Here is a 21,325-nt window from a genome sequence, read left to right on the forward strand (position 1 = left end):
CCCTGCAGTGGAAGCACAAGTCTTAATCACGGGACCCCCAGGGAAGTCCCTCCAGCTTTATTGAAATAAACTGATGTATGACATTATGTAAGTTTAAAGTGTACACATGTGTTGACTTGATACACTTACATATTGCAAAATGATTACCAGCATAGCATTAGCTAACACCTGCAGCATGGCATGTAGTTACCATTTCTTTTTTGTGGTGAGGACATTTAAGATACCTTCTTGGCAGCTTTCAAGTATATAATACAGTATTATTTAACTATAACCACTATGCTATACATTAGATCCCCAGAACTTATTCATCTTACAACTGCGAGTTTGTACACTTTAGCTAACCTCATTCCTTTTCCCCTGGTTCCTGGTACCACCATTCCAGTGTTTGTTTCTACCAGCTTTTTTAGATTCCACATATAAGTGATATCATATAGTATTTGTCTTTCTCTGATTTATTTCACTTAGTATAATGCCCTCAAGATCCATCCAAGTTGTTGGAAATAACAGGATTTCCTTCTTTCTCATGGTTGAATAATATTCCATTATATATATATAATATATATATATATATATTTGACATAATATCTCAAGTTTTTTTATCTATTTATCTAGCTAGGTAGCTAGCTATCTGCCACATCTTCTTTATCTATTCATCCATTGACAGACACATGAAAAGTGAAAGTGTTAGTTGTTCAGTAATGTCTGACTCTTTGCAGTTCTATGCATTGTAGCATGCCAGGTTCCTCTGTCCATGGAATTCTCCAGGCAAGAATACTGGAGTGGGTTGCCATTTCCTTCTTCATGGGATCTTCCCAACCCAGGGATTGAACTGGGTCTCCTGCACTGCAGGCACATTCTTTACCAACGGAGCCACCAGGGAAACCCCATAGGCTGTTTCTAAATCCTGGCTATGGTGAATAATATTCACTTTGTCACTGTGAACACCATTCCTCTTATTTTATCTTCCTGAGATTCTGCTGGGTATGGTAGGTATTGGTCCCATTCTACAGAAAGAAGCTGAAAATACAATTTCATTTGACTCAGAAGGAATATTGGGAGCAGAGTTTGACAATAACGTCTGCCCTGCACGCACACTTTGCCCTGGGAGAGGCTTTCCCTTTTGCCTTGCAAATAGTGATAATTGGCCTTTATTTTTCATTTCATTTCCTATTGACTCATCATCAGGAACATTTACTGACCCCATGGCCATGCACATGGCCCTCAGCGTCCCTGGTCAGCAGACCAGTCACAGGTTTCCACTGATGTTTCTATTTTAAAAACTAGCATTTTAAGAGTTGAAATGAGCTTTTCTACCATTAAATTTTTTTTAAATAAACAATTTTGACAGGGACAAAAAATTGGTTGATGAGAAGTCAACAGTAGAGTTTCTGGATCCAGACTGTGTAGGTTTGAATTCCATCACTTACTAGCTGTGTGACCTCAGGCAATTAATTAACCTCTCTGTGCTCTGGTTTCCTCATCTGCAAAATAGGAGGTAACAATACTTACTTCATAGGGTTATTGTGAAGATTGAGTGAGTATACGTCAATTGTTTGGATCTGTGCTGGGCATGTAGTAAATGTGTTATATTCAGCTGTCATTCTCAATTTGAAGTGTTTCTCCCATAAATTTCTCTTAAACTCTTAACTCCTGTTACTACTTAACTACAAGTACAAAATGGTTTCTGGACAAAATTATGTAATGAGCTATTTTAAAGCTGGCATACAAGGCACCATGTCAGGGGCTTGTTCAACACAGAAGGAATCAGGTCAAGATAGAAGGAAGTGCTAAAAATAACCCTGAGCCCTTACCACATGCCGAGTATCCTGCTAAGCACTTTTGACCCATATCCTTATAACAACCCACAAGAGAGAGATACTATTATTACCATCTTGCAGATGGGAAAACAGAGACTTTGAAAGGATAAAGAGAGAACCAGCATCACACCAGGTTCAAAGGCAGATATCCTGAAGCGGGGTGTGGGGTGGGGTGGTTAGCTATGTGATCAGAAAGAAGTTTCTGACCCAAAGTGAACCTCAGTTGCCCCAACTCTATACAAGGCAAGTTTAGCCCAAATGGCCAACATTCACTCAAGGTACCATAAACCAGCATGGCAATGGTCTTGCTAATGCTGAGGAGAGTGCAGGTGTGTCTGAGGGTCTCCCTAGCCCAGGCTTTATTCGCTCCTGTTTAATAAGCCCAGGCCATTGCTTAGCTCTAATCCCGCCCCTAGTCTTCCCCATCCCCTCCTGATTCCACGTCAGCTCACACAGCAGGCCTCTTCAGATCGGTGTACAGTGAGCCCTCTGCCCTCTGCTCCCCAGCTCTGCCTCGGAGACTTCCTGTCTCAGAGTCTGGATACCAAGCAACCACTTTTAAATATTTACCCAGCAGACTGCAGACAGCGAAGGCTTCTGGAGACCAGCGCTGTAAAGAGCAAACAATCCAAATGCCACTCCCATTCCCTTTCGGTAATGTTTCCGAGTTTACAAATGACCCTTACCTCCTTCTGTCACCCAGCATCCCACCTCCTACGTGCCACCGTCCGTGTGCTGATTGTAACCTGGCATGGTGCGACTGCACCCTGAGCACGACCACAGCTAAAGCGCATGCTGCGGCGAGCTGGTGCCGCCCCGCTGTGAAGATGAGACAACAAAGGCTCGGACAGATGGGTCAGCTTGCTTGCAGGCCTACAACCAGCAAGGGGCAAAGAGTAACTGAACACAGTGGGACTGACTCCCAAGTTCACATTTTGTCTTTATGTCACATTCAGATCATGCTTGTTCTGCAGCAGCGCTGTCACAGGTCACAGTAAACTTGCATGCACACACACCCAGGAAGCACCATGCTATAGTTTCTCCCTGGACTGTCCCTTTTTTTCCATTTCCACCCTTCCTCTTCCCCCTTTTTTGCGCTTGCCTAACTCCTATTCAAAACCAGAGACGTTACTTTGCCAATAAAGGTCCATCTAGTCAAGGCTATGGTTTTTCCTGTGGTCATGTATGGATGTGATAGTTGGACTGTGAAGAAAGCTGAGTGCCGAAGAATTGATGCTTTTGAACTGTGGTGTTGGAAAAGACTCTTTAGAGTCCCTTGGACTGCAAGGAGATCCAACCAGTCCATTCTAAAGGAGATCAGTCCTAGGTGTTCTTTGGAAGGAATGATGCTAAAGCTGAAATTCCAGTACTTTGGCCACCTCATGCGAAGAGTTGACTCATTGGAAAAGACCCTGATACTGAGAGGGATTGTGGGCAGGAGGAGAAGGGGATGAGAGAGGATGAGATGGCTGGATGGCATCACCAACTCGATGGATGTGAGTTTGAGTGAACTCCGGGAGTTGGTGATGGACAGGGAGGCCTGGCGTGCTGCAATTCATGGGGTCGCAAAGAGTCTGAGCGACTGAGCGACTGAATTGAATTGGCTGAACTCCTGTTCATCTTTGAAGAGCCAGCACAAATGTCAACTTCTCTATAGAAATTCCTCTTTCTCTTCTCAGCTGTTTGCAGCCAAAGTGCTTACTATATCATAACGCAATGGTCATTGATCTATTTCTGTGTTTATTTCCTTGAGGACAGGGATTACAATTAATAGACCCATTGAGTCCCCCTCACCTGGGGTAGTGCTTGCCATGTAACAGATCTTCAATGCTTGTTTGTTGAAGGAAGAGGAGGGAAGAAAAATAGGAGGAGGAAGGAGAAAGGGGAAGAAGGAAAAGGAAAAACAGAAGGGAGGCGAGAAAGCAGGTGAAAGGGGAGGAACTGCTAGAGGATAGTCTAATTTGCCTGCAGGGCATTGCTTTTCAATGAATTCACTTGTCTCTCACGAGACAGTGTATTATTATTTTCCAGTCTTGATGTTAACCAAATAGAAGATCAGGTCACCTAAGCAGGTTATTCCTACTGATGAGTAGAAGTGTATTTAAATATGAGTGTATTCGGGCTGGGTGACCTATCTGGAAAATCTTAGTTATGATAGAATGCATAGAGCAACGAATTTGCAAACCATATCCTTTGTTTTAACACACTCCATCGCCAGAGTTGCTGGGAGCTGGAGGAAGATTTCGTAAAATATTCCCTCTTGATCATAAGAGTTAAGCCTTGCTTGAACTGCACGGAGTCAGAAGCCTTTGGGTGTCTGTTCCTCCCCTCCATCCTTCTGGCTGGGGGTATCGAAACTCAATAGAGATATCAAAACTTGATAAAGATGTCAGAACTCAGTAGAGAGCTACCTTTCCTCCTGGGAAATCAATGTGCTAAACCTGAGTCATTTCAGAGTGATGTTTTCAACATTTTTTCTGCCCTGGTGGCACTGCTTCCTAGGCTCCTAGAATCGATTTACTTTCTTTGCATCCTTCCTCCAGAAAAATGGATCCTCGGTGTCCCTGTTTGAGATGCAAGGACATGAAAACACAGAAAGATGATACGTAGACAAGAAAGAAAAAAACAAAAATCTCTCAGAGGAATCATGTACCAGGCAGTGGTCTCTGTAGTGTTAGAAGTATTTGCTTCATTTTGAGCCTGGACTGAGCAGTGTGATGGTTGGCTCTGCACCAGCCTTGTAGCTCAATGGGACCCCCATACCCAGTGGGTGCAAACTGTCATGCTGGCCAGAATATGGTTGTGGTGTCAGCGCAGATCATCTGGACTCCACACAGCCTGAATTTTTAACCACCTTACTGCCCCCAGTGAAGTGCATGCTTAGAACTCTGGAGCCACGCCGCAGGTCATGAGTGAAAAACTGATCTTTAGAGAGCCATTTACAAGGTGAAAACCCCTCAAGCAGGAAAGGCTTAGAATATTCTAGAAAGGTCATGGCTGATCTGCCTTCAACAAATATTTTTTCCATTTATTGAATACATGCCTTCTGCTAGGCTTCCTTTCAGATGCTTTGCATGAATGACTTATTTGAACTCTCACAGGAGACCTACGAGATAGGCGATATTATCTGCATTTTGCCGTGAGGAAGCCACAGCACAGAGTTTCTCAAACTTGCCCAAGGTCGCAGAGGAAATAAGCAGTCCCCATGGGATTCAAATCCAGTCTGACTAGAAAGCTTGACTATTATAGTTGACTATTAAAGTTGACTTTTATATCCCTGTACATGTGTGCTAAGTCATTTCAGTTTTGTCCAACTCTTTGCGACCTCATGGACTGCAGCCCACCAGGCTCCTCTGTCCATGGGGTTCTCCAGGCAAGAATGCTGGAATGGGTTTCATGCCCTCCTCCAGGGGATCTTTCCAACCCAGGGGTCAACTCATGTCTCCTGTATTGCAGGAGGATTTTTTACCACTGAGCAGGGTAAGCCCAGAGAAGGCAATGGCACCCCACTCCAGTACTCTTGCCTGGAAAATCCCATGGACGGAGGAGCCTGGTAGGCTGCAGTCCATGGGGTCGCTAAGAGTCGGACACGACTGAGTGACTTCCCTTTCACTTTTCACTTTCATGCACTGGAGAAGGAAATGGCAACCCACTCCAGTGTTCTTGCCTGGAGAATCCCAGGGACGGGGGAGCCTGGTGGGCTGTCATTTCTGGGGTCACACAGAGTCGGACATGACTGAAGCGACTTAGCAGCAGGGTAAGCCCATTAACATATCCTCAGTGGCTACTTATTATAAACATGATATCTTCTGGGGCATTGCAAGATATATAATAGATGGATGGGTGAATAGATAGCTAGATAATAGATAGATGATAGATGGATGAATAGATAGGTAATAGAATCTCATAATTTCATGTTTAGAAAATATGTGTATACCTTCCAAATTTGCCAAGTCAAAATACACAGAATTGAAAGCCTAACTATCACTACAAGACAAAAAAAAAAAAAAAAGAGTTTGCCCAAAGTAGCAGAGACAGGACTGACATGTCTGTGTCTTGTCTAATTATCAGGCACTGGAAATGTTATTTCAAGGAAGTCTGATCTCGGAAGGCAGACACTGCCCCCATTTTACAGATGAGGAAATAGTGGCTTAGAGTTTAATTGGCTCAAGTTCACAGGACTGCAGAGGGGCAGGGCCACATTCAAACTTGAATCTATGTGGCCTCAAACCCAGACTCTGTAATCATTTTTATTAACATCTAGCATCATGTCTTTTTTATGTGTCTCCTGAGTGTCAGTGCAAACGCTATTTAAAAAAACAAAACAAAAAAGGAATGTTACCCCAGCTCTTTGATGCCTTGTCGTGGAACGCAGGTAGAATAACCATGTGTTTGCCTCAGTCCTCACAAACTCAACCTTTCATCCCCATCCTGGGGTCTCCTGCATTGCCATTTTGTGTCTGGTTCACATTCCTGCAGACCTGCTTTGTATGGAAGTTCTGCTCAGTGGCCTCAGGTTTCAAAATAAAATCTTCTGATGAGCAAATTGGCCCGAGTCCCCAGAGTCAGCTGCCCAGCCCATTAACAATGAACCACGGAGGACGAATGTCTGCTCCGTGTGCATTCCGGAGAGGCTGTTACCCGGCTCATCGGAACAAGCCAAGGACAGCCCTTGCATCAACACTGGCCACGGCTGATGAATGCAGCCATTGTAGACGCAGTCCCAGCCATGCCAAGGGGAAGATTCCTTCCAAACAGACTGTTTTCTTTTTCTTTTTTTCTTTTTAAAATCACAAAACACAATTCCTTCCCTCTGACATCGAATATCCTGCTGTTAGAATCTGCCTGCCAATGCAGGAGACGTGGGTTCGATCCCTGGATTGGGAAGATCTCCTGGAGAAGGAAATGGCAACCCACACCAGTATTCTTGCCTGGAGAGGCCTATGGACAGAGGAGCCTGGCGGGCTACAGTTCGACATGACTGAGTGATTAAACAACTAGGAACAAGATGGAATTCTCTACTGATAAGGAAAGATAACCAAGACGGCTAAGACTCATTCCTAGAAGGGGGCAGTTACTTTATCCTGCCCCGCTGAGAGTTGTACATCTGATAGAGACGTACACGCTGCATTAGTTGTAAAGGAAAATATGAAGTCTCAACGTCATCTTTATTCCTGACACGTGGCTCAACCCTCTCCCAATGCACACCCTCCACTAGCATCCTTTCCCCCCCACATGGTCCCCCTACCTTGCCAGGACATCAATACTATTTTGGCCTAAAGGACACTTATTTGTACTTTTTTGGTCTTGGATAAACAAACTGCCCCTGTTCAGAGGTTCCTTTTCACATCCCTCCCCTCTTACAACTCCATGATTTTTGTATCATGGAACCATCTTACTAAAACAGAGACTGAATGGCATTCCGCAGCTGACTACCAGACAGTCCTGGTTAAAGCTCTGGCTCCAATCCTGCAGTTACCTGGCCCAGGGATCTTGAACAAGTCTCCTCATGGCTTCTGCAAGCCCTGGCAGCATCTTTGTGCCAATGAGGAAAAAAGTCTCCCCCGGGGGAAAAGCAGCCTGCCAGCACAGAGCTGGTCAAGCGTTAAACCCACCTGGACCCCTCCCCACCCTCACCCCTCCTCAGCCAGGACCCTCAGGCATAACCAGAACTATTCACAGAGCCCCCATCTCTGTTTCAACTTGTCAGTTGGGAATGGGATAGATAATAAGAGTTCCACTTAATTCTTTCACGGATGAAGCTAAAGTGATCTACAGAACTGTTTATGAATCAGCCTTTTACTAGGAGATTTCTGCTGCTCTGGTTCAACTCCACCTCACTTCCTGAGCCACCCATAATACTCCTGATGAAAAACAGGGACACAATTTACTTCTTTGAGATTGCTCCTTCCCACACTCCCACACCCAGAGAACCAGCCCTTTTAGAATGTGATCAAAGAGCAGGGTGAGCTTGGTCAGTGCGCAGCCTGTGCAGCTGCACAGGGTCCCACACTTACAAAGGCCCTGCTCTTGGTTTAAAGCTTTGATGGCACTTGAAATTCTCAATCACTTTTGAACAAAGAGCCCTACGTTTTCATTTTGCACTGAGCTCCACAAATTATATTTCTGGTCCTGCCAACAAGCCTTCCTAAGTCCCAGATAGTTTTCTTACAGCTGACAAAAGATTGGGAAAGGAAAATGGGACACACGATCCCTCCACTGAATGTGAAGGTACCAGTCATAATTAGATGTGAGGCAGGATGGTGCAGGGCTTCCTAGGCGGCTCAGCAGTAAAGAATCTGCCCGCGGTGCAGAAGACACAGGAGATGCCATGGGTTTGATCCCTGGGTTGGGAAGATCCCCTGGAGGAGGGCATGGCAACCCACGCTGGTATTCTTGCCTGGAAAATTCCATGGAGAGAGGAGACTGAAAGGTCACAGTCTATAGGATTGCATAGAGTTGGATACAACTGAAGTGACTGAGCACGCACACAGAGGATGGTGCAGGAGATGCAAGAGCATGGGCTTTAGGAGACAAATTGAGCTGGTGCACACACGCATCCTGCAAGAACACAGATAGGTGCTCTGACCCGCGTGAACCCAGGCTTCCTCCTCTGTAAATCAGATGACTAACGCCCACTCTTCCCTGTGAAGAAAGGTCTGTCGGTGAAGGAGTCGTCTAGCATGTGGCAGGTGCTCAACAAATATGAGTCCCTCTCCAGCTTGTTTCAGGAATAGAAACTTGAAGATGGGCCAGGTAGGACTTCCCTAAAGGTCCAGGGGTTAAGACATGGTGCTTCTACTGCAGGGAGCGTGGGTTCGATCCCTGGTTGGGGATCGAAGATCCCTCACGTCACATGGGGTCAAAATATGGGGGGGGGCAGGATGGGCTATACACTACATTCCAAAAGGCAATGGTGGGGCGGGGGGGTCCTGATATCCCTTCAGCTCTGAAATTATACGATTCTCCATTAACCAAAACCTAAAAGTCAGCCCTCCTCCAGTTCCTAGTTATATTCTCTCTCTCTGTCTCCGTATTTCCACTCTGATTGCCTCTGCTTTGCTCCATACTGAACCCACGCTTCCTTCATGGAGTGGACCACATGGCCACCAACACACCCTACACTCACACTCAGTCAGCTTAGCAAACCCGGCAGGGAGAGACATCTCTCTCCCAATATCCATATATCAAAGCAGGGAAAATTCTAACTGATCCTGCTTGGATTACATCCCCACTCCGGAACCAGTGACAGAGTGCGTGTCCACCCAAGGGCAGGACAACGGAGCTCAAGCCTCATGACTGACAGCCCCAGTGCGACCGCATGGAATAGGGGAGGGGAAGTCCTCAAAGGACAAAGCTGCCAGCAGATGAATGCAACTCCTCCTCTGTGCTTTATGTGGTTTACTGCTCATTCCCAATAGGCGCCCACAGAAACGAAAGGAGGGAGAGGAGAATCAGGGAGTGTAGACAGTAATACTTAAGCCAACTTTCCTGGAAGGATGGCAAATAAGTGATGCTTGTCATTAAAGAAGGTCTCTGAGGAGAGATAAAGAGCTGAGAAAAGCCAGGGGGTGTTCAAAGCTACTCGTTGCATAATTGTGATTAACCTCACATCTTTAAATTTTTAATAGCGGTGCAATGATTTTTTTATGCTTACCTTCTGTTTAAGCAAGCAACACTGGTTTTCCACTTCAGTGCTAACAAAGTTTCTTTCTGGAAACTAACTTTAAGCAAAACAAACTAGGTCACTTGAGAGAAAAATAATAAGCAAATAATAATAATGTAGACCTAGATAGCTGTGGACATTTAGTGGATATACTGTGCCAATGACTAAAATATGGGAAACATTAGATGAGTATACATACAGAGCTTTCTCTTCCCAAGGATCAGTAAAAACCAATACCCCTGTTTTGTTCCATAGGGTTATCTCTGACAAATTAAAGAGTACATCTCTCATTGTGTGAATGGTAAAGCTTTAGCCCAGCTTACAAAATGGATCTGTAATAAGATCCTAGGATCCTCAGTTTCTGGCAGGCAGCAACTATTCCCTAGACAGGCTGTGTCTCAAGGCAAAGGGGAAAAACCAGCATTCCAAGACACTGGCCCACTGTATTACTCTCTGTTTCAGAGACAGACACACAGAGGAGGAGTCGATGAGAAAATCACTCCTCCCAGAGCTGACCAGGCTGATTGTCCCTGAGAACAAAGGGGCCCATTCTCTGTGGGCATCCGAGTCCAGCTGGCTCCAGGAGGTACCAGCCATCTCTCTGCAGCCAGAGCTTCCCCAGCTGATTTCCACACGTACTCATGTGTATAGCAGCAGCTGTTCCCTCATCTGGGTGTCTGCTTGGTCTTCCTTTTAGCTGCCAATTTCAGCCAGATATCATTTTTAATGCCCAAAGAGTCAGACACAACTTAATGACTGAATAACAACAACAAATTGTCCACTCACCTTTGCAATTATTTTTCCTTCTAGGCCAAAGGGAAAAGTCATCAGGGCTTGGATGCCCACAGCCATCAGCGTTTTGATGCCGATCGAGATGCCAAAAAGCTGAACAAAGCCTGCAAAGGAATGGGTATGAAAGATATTTTGTTTTCTCATTCACTCCTGAAGCTGATTAAACTTGATCTCACGTCTGACTTTCCCATGATCTCAGGAAGATGACCTCCCACTTATCTTGTATTAATATTTTCCAAGCTAAGCTGATCGTTTTTAAGTTTATAAAAGCTTTATAAAAGCTCTCAAAGTTATCAGATCCTATTACATTTCAGGATTCAACCTAATAGCTAGAGATTGAAAATTATGACATTTAATTTGAACTTGAGCTGGGGGAAACTTCATGAGAAGTGTAGTTTCTACAATCCTAATGTCATCTACACCCTCTGATGTCTTTCACGGGAGGTGGTGGGGAGTCAGGGCTGATGAGAACTGAATTAGGGACCTGGAGCTTCACCTGGAAGCTGAACAAGTGGAGGCAAAACTGTGGCCAAGGTCAAGAATCAAGGGGCCACACTGGAGCAGCTGTTTACACCCAGGCCTAAGTGCGGCCAAGAATGGGAGACTAAGCGGGAGCCTGGGCTTCCCTGTTGGTCCTGGTAAAGAGTCCGCCTGCCAATGGAGGAGACGCAGATTCAATTTCTGGATCAGGAAGATTCCCCTGGAGAAGGGACTGGGAACCCACTCTAGTATTCTTGCCTGGGAAATCCCATGGACAGAGGAGCCTGGCAGGCCACAGTTCATGGGGTGGCTAAAGAGTCGGACATGACTTGGCAGCTAAATAGCAACAACAAGCAAGAGATCAGGAGAAAGGTAAACCGAGGAACAAAGTGGGATGAGGGAAAGAGCACCTAGTGCTGGGCCATACACAGAGGCTCTGGAACCCAAGGAAGTCACTGGGGTTGATCCCGGGTTTGTTGATCAAGGGTTCCAGGAGAACAAGGAAGTAATGGCAATAGCTTGGGAGGAAAAAGAGGGGCGAAGTTGATAAACTTCCTCAATTTTCTTTCTTACACCTATTGGGAAACTTTTAATATTCTAGGCATTGAGCCAAGCACTTTATATATAAGATCTCATGAAGTTATTCTCACAAAAGTCCATTTTTCAGATAAGGGGAAAGGCCATGACAAGTTAAATAACATACCCAAAGACACAACACCAGTAAGCAGTGAGCCCTGGGATTGAACGAATTTCCGTCATTGCCTGCAAGTGCCAACAATTTAGAGACATCACAACTAAGCCACCTCAGCCACACAGCGGCCACGTGTGGGGTCAGGCCTGAGAAGACACGGCTGGTAGAAGCCATCTGAATCCAAAAGCTGCTTTATTAAATGTTTCTTTTTCTTATTGTGATATAATTCCTATATCATAAAATCCACCCTTTTGCAGTGTACAATTTAATGGGGTTTCATATATTCACAGGGTTTTGTAATCATCACCTCTAATTTCAGAACATTTTCATCAACCAAAAGAAGCCCCACATGTATTCATAGCCGTTCCCACTCCACCTTCAGGTCCAGGAAATCACTGGTTCACTTTCTCTCTCTATGGATTTACTGATTCTGGACATTTCATGCACCTGGAATTACAGTAAGTCCCCTACATACAAACAAGTCCCATTCCAAGAGTGCATTCATAAGTCCAATTTGTTCCTAAGTCCAACAAAGTAGCCTAGGTGCCAACACAATCAGCTACACGGTACTATACTATAAAACATTTATAACACTTTTCACACACATAATACATAAAAACAAACACAAAAAATAAAGAAAAACATTTTAATCTTGCAGTACTTTGAAAAGTACAATAGTACAGTACAAGAGCCGGCACACAGGGACCGGGGCATCGAGTGAATAGGATAGAAGAGATACTGACTGCAGGAGGGAGACAAGGCGGGAGCCTGGAGTGCAGGCTGCAATTTCACTCATACCTGGCGTCGATAGAACGCATGTTCGCATCTTGGAAAGTTCGACACTTGAAGGTTCAATATGTGGCCTTTTATGTCTGGCTTTTTTTCTCTCGGCATAATGTTTTATGAAGACAAGTGCTAGATTTTACTTAGAGGTAAATCAGTGGAGAGTTACTTTCCTAGGAATGGGTATTGTGGTAGAAGATGGCCATTGAAACTTTTTGTGTGACTCCAGGGGAAAGACCTGGGATCCACAGTGGAAGTTCTAGGAAGACATCTTTTGCTTCTGTAGAAGGAACTGTCCAACTGTAGAATAGCCTACCTTGCCCAAGAAACGCTGAAATCCCAAAGGAGCTGGGGTTGGAGACAATGTGGAGGGAAGTAGTAGAAGGGATTTCTACGTAGTAAGTATTGTTGAACAAATCAGAGGTGGGAGGGCTGGAAGTGAAGGATGACAACCAGGTGGTTTGGTTTGGGGGGCATCAGAGGCAAGCTCAGGAGAGAGGAGCTGGTCCTTGCTCACATCCTGGCTGGCTGATCTTATATTTGGACAACAGCTGTCAGGAGGCATGCTTGCCAGCGAGTGTCAGGATGTTTATAGTTCTGAGGGTCTTAGCCAGCCTCACAGGTGTTTCCCTGCTGCCTCCTGAGTGAGGGCCTGACATCTGGATGTGGGCTGGAGACAGGGGCTTAAGTGGGTGTGGAATGAGTCAGCTGTGGTTTATGATAAATCCCTGAGTTCTTAGCTACCACATGAATTTAGTTCGCCAAGCACAGATGCAGCACCTACTGAACGTCAAAGTCATGCTGTGTTCTCCTCCTGCCTCCACTTGGGTGTGGCCATGAGGTGGAACCACTCTTGTGCTGGTGACTGTTGGCGAGTCCCTTCTACATGCCAAGTGCTAAACTGGGTACCACACACACACACATCTTTTGTAACCTCCCAACAACCCTGTAAGGTTGTTCTGTAATGACTTAACAGATGAGAATGCCAAGGCTCAGAGGTTAAATACTTGTCCAAAGTCAAAAAATTATGAAATGAGGATGGGGTGATTGGACCTAGAGCCATCTTGAAAAGCTATCATTTGGATAAAGGTCTAGAATTCCAACCTCTATTAGTAAGTCCAAGGAAAATTGTATCATTGGCAAAACTCATCTGTAAGACCACGTGCTTATCTTATTGCTATACCAGCCCTGCCAGGGCTGGATTTAAATTTCTAGGGCCATGCTGTCCAATAGCCATCATGGTGAGACATACAGGTCATTTTTAATTTTTGAGAAGCCAAATTTTAAAATCCAGGTGAAATTAATCTTAACAATATATTTTAGTTAACTCAATACTGTATCGCAAATATCATTTCAACTGATAGCCAATTTCAAAGTTATTCATGAGATACCTGACATTCCATTTTTCACGTTAAGTTCGAAGGACTATATATATTTTACACTTACAGAACATTTCAACTTGGACCAGCCACACTTTGCATCCTCAGTAACCACATGCATCCACTATGTAGCATAGAGAGAGGTTAGAGGCCCTTGGCATCAAAAAGGTTATGTGGGCTCCCATTCACTCACCCACCTATGAAAGTCAAAATAATAAGAATGCAATATTACTTAACCGTAAAAAAAGACTGAAATTGGACCATTTGTAGAGACATGGATTGACTAGAGTGTGTCATACAGAATGAAGCAAGCCAGAAAGAGAAAAACAAATATTGTATATTAACACATATATGTGGATTCTAGAAAAACGCTATAGGTGAACTTATTTGCAAAGCAGAAATAGAGATACAGACATAAAGAACAAACATATGGACCCCAAGCAGGGAAGGGGTGGTGGAATGGACTGGGAGATTGGGATTGACATATATACACTACAATATAAAGCAGAGAGCTAATGAGAACTTACTGCATAGACAGGGAAGTCCACTCAGGACTCTGTGGTGACCTAAATGGGAAGGAAATCCAAGGGAGAGGGGATATGTGTGTAAGTATGGCTGATTCACTTTGATACAGAAAAAGAATCTAATACAAAATTGTAAAACAATTGTGCTGCTACTGCTGCTAAGTCGCTTCAGTCGTGTCCGACTCTGTTCGACCCCACAGACGGCAGCCCACCAGGCTCCCCCGCCCCTGGGATTCTCCAGGCAAGAACACTGGAGTGGGTTGCCATTTCCTTCTCCAGTGCATGAAAGTGAAAAGTGAAAGGGAAGTCGCTCAGTCGTGTCCAACTCTTAGCGACCCCATGGACTGCAGCCTACCAGGCTCCTCCGTCCATGGGATTTTCCAGGCAAGAGTACTGGAGTGGGGTGCCATTGCCTGCTCCAAAAACAACTGTACTCCAATTAAAAAAGAAACAAAAGAATGCTATACCATAAAATAACAATTGATTTTTCCAAATAACGCTAAACTGGCAAGTTTCCTTTTCACTTCTTTGGTGCTTATGCTTCCCTGGCTCCTAAGTACCTTGGACCCTTGGTCTGGGTCTTGGTTAACCTAAAACCCTTGACACTGACCCTCCGTTAGGCCTTCCTCTCAGGGCTCTGTGAACCCCCATCCCAGCAGGGCCCTCCTGTAGATAATGCCTTAATCTGATAGTGCACAGACCCCAGCATTCATTATCCTCTCAGAAATGCAAAAGGAGGTTTGCCATTTCTCCTTCCGAAAAATACAGAAACGGGTCTAAGAGAGAGAAGCTGCCATGGAGCTGTTGGAGGGTGGCTCTGGCTGGCTCTGGGGCCTGCTGAGAAGTGGTCACTCATCAGGGAGGGTAATAGGGAGGTCGCTTCAAACCCAGCAGAAACTCAGCTCCCCACCATCCTGCTGAAACTCAGCTCCATGTCTTCCCAGAAAACTGCTGGAAAAGCCAAAGTCAGGAGGCTCTTGGCCCTCCGAGGCTGACGGTCACTGGGTTCTGACCTCGACTGTGTAATTACTGTGTCCTATGCACAGTCAAGGCTGAGGTTCCTTCTTTCCTCATTAAAAAAAAAAAAAAAGTCTTTCCCAGAATCGCTGGGGACTGGCCCTGGTGCCTCAAACCATTGTAAATGTTTACAGGAAATTGTTCCCCTGCACAGACTGCTTATATGACACACATTCTGTGAAATATAAGATGAGGTCACCGTTCAGTAAATTGCTTCTTGGTCCCGTAGTGGGAACAGTTCTCCACATAAACCCGATGCCGGGACTCAAAGAGCTTGAGGGAAATCAAGTCACTTCCAGTTGCTCCCCCGACCTCCAGGCTGCTGCTGGGCCAGCCCCAGACTGCTCTGCTCTCCTTTTAAAAAGTCTTGCAGGAAGGAAAGCCGTAAAAGCCTTCCTTTTAAAATTTTAACTCAATTGTCCTGAATTATGCAGATATAGGTTGACTGAAGCATCGGAGCAGAGGATTTCCTGTTGGTCCCTGCTACATACAGGCTTCCCGGGGCGTGAGGGGTACCGAATCTGCCTACCAATGCAGGAGATACAGGAGACTTGGGTTTGATCCCCAGGTCGTAAAGATTCTCTGGAGAAGGAAATGGCAACCCACTCCAGCATTCTTGCCTGGAGAATTCCATGGACAGAGGAGCCTGGCAGGTTACAGTCCATGGGGTCGAAAAGAGTCCAACACAAGCACGCACACACATATCACATCACCTCCTACGTACAGAGCGCCTGAGTAGAGCACACAGCTGTACACCCATGCAGAGACCAGTGCCCTCAAAATGCAGTGCAAATGTCCCCATGCATTTACACATTCCTTCACTCAGCAAGTCAGGTCTGATGAATACTGAGAGCCTTCTGTGTGGAGACTGCAATGAGCAGTGCCCCCTGCTCCCGTGGAACTTGCAGTAAGGGATGGCAGAGACGGGACAGAGGAGGAGGAAGGGCAATAGGAGGGACCCAGCAAGGAGTGTCCATCTCTTCCCAGGAGAGTCCAGCGAGCTGAGTCCTGAAGGAGGGACGGGAGTGAAGGTGAGGGTCGAGAAGCTAACAGAAGGGCTTGCAGGCAGACAAGAGTCCAGGCTGTTGTTCTGGATCTAAAGGGGCCTAGATGGAATGGTTTGAAGCAGAAGGGTGAGCAGGCTGATCTGCTCAGCAGAAAGGCCACTCGGGACAGCGAATTCTGACCAGAAAAGGTGAGAGTAAGGCAGGATCCCCATGGAGCAGCCCACATGGGAAAAAAAAAAAAAGGAAGGGGTTGGATTCAGAGATTCTTTTATGAGAAAAAAAAAAAAATCCCTTCTGAGGTGAGATTTCCGGCACTCAGAGGTTAAAAAGACATCATGTCGCAGAGGAAGTAACTGCATACAGATTCCGTAGGCGAGGCTGCAGGAGGAAATGAGGAGGGACAGCAGAAATAGCTTTGGGAGTGAGTCGGAATGAGGCAGGCAGCGAACGCTATTTTTGCAAGTGAGCTCATCCTAAAATTTTCTGTTTCTCCAGCTGGAATCAAAGAGCTAGATCTTCCTAGAATTCTAAAGGTGGAACTAGTCCTTGAGACTACACGAACAGTCCACAGACATGGAGCTGTGGCTTTCCTAGGAGCAGCGCACAGCCCTCCAACCCCTGGGTCAGCGCAGTCTTTCTAAGTCCCAGCACTGACTTTCCAAATAAAGCGATGCTGGCTGGAGCCAAACACTTCAAGTCCTTGCCAGCACATACTATTCGCAGGCAGCGGGCATGAGAGGAGGGCTAGGAACAGGCAGGAACGCTCCAGAATCTGATGATTTGTCGTGTGGTTTAAGGGTGGAGCCAGGAACCCAGTCTGAAGAAATTTAATTCAAGGTTTGTTGATCAAGTAGTCTTTTTCATTCCCATACCTGCAACCCCTGGGACATCTTTGCTACTCTGTGCATGCATGCATGCTAAGTCACTTCAGTCATGTCGAACTCTTTGCAATCCTATGGACTGTAGCCCACCAGACTCCTCTGTCCATGGGATTCTTCAGGCAAGAACACTGGAGTGGGTTGCCCTCCACCAGGGGATCTTCCCTACCCAGGGATCGAACCTGCATCTCTTATGTCTCCTGTGTTGGCAGGAGGGTTCTTGACTACTAGTGCCACGTGGGAAGCCCCTTCCCATCCTGTGTCCAGGTTCTAAAAATGATACGCTGCCCTTCTTTCTTAGTCATTATCATTTCAGTATTGATCACAAATCCGCCTGCAATGCGGGAGACCTGGGTTCCGTCCCTGGGTTGGGAAGATCCCCTGGAAAAGGGAAAGGCTACCCTCTCCAGTATTCTGGACTGGAGAATTCCATGGACTCTATAGTCCATGGGGTGGCAAAGAGTTGGACATAACTGAGTGGCTTTCACTTTCGCCTATGATGAACAAGGTTTATTTTGAGCATCACGGGAAAAGTGTGGTTCAAAGGAGTTTAAGGGTTAACTACCCCTCAAGCTCCCGATTAGGACTTTTCTCTGAAATTAACAAGTTTATGAATGGACCTGATATTGTAGCAATTTGGGCCTTTTGTCTTAACCTCTTCCATTCTCTTTTAAGTAATTGGAGGCCAAGGACATACCATTTCTTTTGTAAACAGCTTTTTTTTTTTTTTTTTTTTTGAGGTATAAGACACACCATACAATTCACCCATTTAAAATGTTCAGTTGTTTTTAATGTATTCAGTTGTTTTTAATGTGGTAATGTATGAAACCATCACCATGGTCAATTTAGAACATTTTCATCACCTTAAAAAGAAACCTCCTACACTTGAGCTGTCACCTCTTTGCCCACCCCACCTTCAGCCACTGTTCTTCTTTCTGTCTTAATATAGATTTCCCTATGCTGGAGTTCCATATGAGTGGAGTCATAATACGTCATCTTCTGTGATTGGTTTCTTTCACTTACCATGGTGTGTTTAAGGTCCATTCGTATAAAATATATCAGTACTCCATTTCTTTTTCTGGCCAAGTAACATTCCACCAAATGAACATGCCATGGTTCATTTATCCATTAGCCACCGATGGACATTCAAGTGGTTTGCACCTTCTGACCATTATGAATGATGCTGCTGTGAACATTTGAATACAAGCTTTGTGCAGACATTAGTTTTCATTTCTCTTATATTTATGTTGAGGAGTGAAATTAAGGGATACACTGTATTTGTTCCTCTTTCCACTACAATGCCTAGTACTGTGCTTTATGCAATGTGAGACCTCAATGGATACTTGTTAAGTGAATAAAGAGAATACAGTTATCAGCACAAGATATTAAAGTCAAGTGACCCATCTAGGTTACACCAAAGTCTGTGACCTCTGCCCTGGCTTCTCTAGCTGGACTAAAATAAACTTCCTTCTTGTTTCTCGCTCACTGTGGTTTTGTTTCTTTCTCCTGCACTTTAGGAACTGATGAAGCCGCCATCATCGAAATCTTATCAAGCAGGACATCGCATGAGAGGCAACAAATAAAACGAAAGTACAAGACAACGTACGGCAAGGTGATGCCGAGGGTCTTCAGCCACGCGCACGTGGCCTTGGTCTTAACTGTCTCTTCTGCTTCCTTTGTTCCCAAGACAGTGACGGATACCTTTAAAGCTTTATCTAGTTAGCCCAGGAGAAACAAAACAAGACAACTATTTAGAGCTTTAATTGACTTCAGAAAAACTGAAATGGTCTTGTTAACAGCCTGTAAAATCAATATTAACTCATTACTTTTTCAACTGACTTCTTTTTAAATTAATCCCTCAGTCATTTTTTCCCCATTCTTTTGGACTATTTCCACACATTGACTTATAGATAGGCCACTAATTTGAAAATCAGTTTTTGCGGGAGGGTCTTTATGTAAGAATTCTTAATTTATTCATGTGTCCTCAATAATGATTTATTCCTCATAAATGACTGTTACAAAAACTAAAAAACCAAAAAGCGAAAACACCCTCTGTTTCATTAAGCATCAATACCTTTTCCTTTCTTTACATTTCTTTTATTCTTATCCTTGATAGTGTTATGTACAGAAATCTTTAAGAATACATTAGCCTTTCTACAGTATTTTCTTCATTAATATATCGTGAACACAATTTAACATTTTCTTAATGTCATTAGAATGATCAGTTTACAAAATAAATATTAATTATGCTGCATTATAATTCCAAATTTAGAAAATCTTTACAGTGTCAATAATTCTATGTATAATTAGATAGAAATGGACTTTTACATATTTGTCACTGAGCGGGCAACCGTCTCTCCAGGCTTGGTCTCCTCACAAATACAATGATATATTTGCCTCCCTTCTCAGGTTGCTGGGAGAATCAGGCAGGGGAATGCTGACACCTTCCAGCAAAGGGAAGCCCTAATAAGGGATGGCTGTTTCCATCTTACAGAGAGGAAAGTGGAGCTCATCTATTTAAAAGACTGACGCAAAACCACACACTTAATAAGAAAAAGAACCAGGCCTCGAGTCTAAGTCTTCCATCTCCAGGGCCAGCCATCACTTCTGGAGAACCCATTGCCGTAAGAGGAGGAGCAGTTTATTTCTACATTAAGTGGTCCAGACAGCTGTGCGTTTGTAGTTTTTCCTGCTTCTCTCCTCACAGTGAGGCTTGTCAATGATATTCATTGATGACACTGGTGAAGATAAGTGAAGCTTCAGTTCAGCTGCTTTAAATTGAATTGAATGACATTGAACTTTCACCCTTGTCAGTGTGCCTGACTGTAGCAGTCCCTCAAGCACTGTGTCTGCTTCTATCCTGCCAATATGGAAAGTCAGATGCAGGCTTCTTAAGCTTTGGTGTAAAATAAGAGTGTGTATGCGCGCTAAGTCGTGTCTGACTCTTTGCAGCCCAACAGACTGTAGCCCATGAGGCTCCTCTGACCATGGGATTTTTCATCAAGAACGTTGGAGTGGGTTGCCATTTCCTTCTCCAGAGGATCTTCCTGACCCAAGGACGGAACCTGTGTCTATTGTGTCTCCTGCATTGGCAGGAGTATTCTTGATCACTGCACCACTTAGGAAGCAGTAAAATAAAAGTAAACAGGTTCAAAGTCAGAACCTCAGGCTTTGTTAAAGTGGGCACACTATAGCACAAAATCTGCAATACCTACATCTGCCAATCATTTTTTTTTACTTGCCAATTCTCAGCTGTGTATCAGACGGCTGAGACCGCCAAAGAGGTGGTTGAGAATCATATTACAAAGCTAGAAGACATCTCTTGTCATTGTTGTTCAGCTGCTAAGGCATGTCCAACTGTTTTGCAACCCCATGGACTGTAGTCAGCCAGGCTCCTCTGTCCATGCGGTTTCTCCAGGCAAGAATACTGGAGAGGGTTGCCATTTCCTTCTCCAGGGAATCTTCCTGACCCAGAGATTGAACCAGCATCTCCTGCATCAGTAGGCAGATTCTTCACCACTGAGCCACCAGGGAAGCCCTGGAAGACATTAGAGACAAACAAATCTAAATCCTCAAGTCAACTGAGCTCCAAAGAGAATAAGCATCCCAACGTGACACAGCTAGTTAGCAGGAAACCAGGGTTAGAGCCAAGGTATCCTGAGCTGGCTCCTATGTCCAAATAGAATGTAAACACTCAGGGGTTTATTTTCGTGCTTGTGGCTTCTAACAGCAGGCAGCTGGAATCTCTCTTCTCTGCTGTTCTATATAATGCCCATCTGACTTGAAGAAAGATTTCCAGTCTTCGGGTGGATCCACACCAGAGCACTGACCAGAGGCCTGTCTTCACAAGGTCAGGGTTAGATGCTGCAACTGCCATGGAATGAAGCTAGTAACATTAACATCACAACCCACTGTTGAGACAGCAGATCCCAGGGCCTTGGATAAAAATCTTCCGGGTTTTTCTCCCAGATCTGGAACTCAAAGGTTCATTTGAAGAATAGTTGATTTGCCTTCTCTCTGAAAGTTTCATCAACATAGAATAATAATAACAGCAACAATAATATTCACGTACTGAACATCGAAAATGTGCCAGGCACTGTGTTCAGTGTCTGCAAGGACTGTCTCATTTAATTCTCCCAACAACCCTAGGAAGTAAGTCTTACTATTCTCCCCATTCTTCAAAGAAGGAGACCGAGAGATGATGAAATTAAGCGCATTTCCAAGGTCACAGAACTCCGTGACTGTGTTGTTAGCCATCATGCATGGGGCTGAGTAGCCAGACCCACTCTGT

The 21,325-nt window shown here is 44.8% G+C and overlaps 1 protein-coding gene across 2 annotated transcripts in view; it reads left to right on the plus strand.

Moving 5' to 3' along the window:
* The window catches only part of ANXA13 (annexin A13), a 57,277-nt gene that overhangs the window by 15,821 nt on the left and 20,131 nt on the right, over positions 1 to 21,325 (plus strand). For both annotated transcript variants that reach the window (XM_061438670.1, XM_061438669.1), the window contains 2 exons: positions 10,294 to 10,393; positions 18,552 to 18,646. In XM_061438670.1, the coding sequence (XP_061294654.1) occupies positions 10,294 to 10,393; positions 18,552 to 18,646 (195 nt within the window). The remainder of the gene's footprint in view (positions 1 to 10,293; positions 10,394 to 18,551; positions 18,647 to 21,325) is intronic.

Source organism: Bos javanicus, chromosome 14, assembly GCF_032452875.1.
Source record: "Bos javanicus breed banteng chromosome 14, ARS-OSU_banteng_1.0, whole genome shotgun sequence".
Lineage (NCBI taxonomy): Eukaryota > Metazoa > Chordata > Mammalia > Artiodactyla > Bovidae > Bos > Bos javanicus.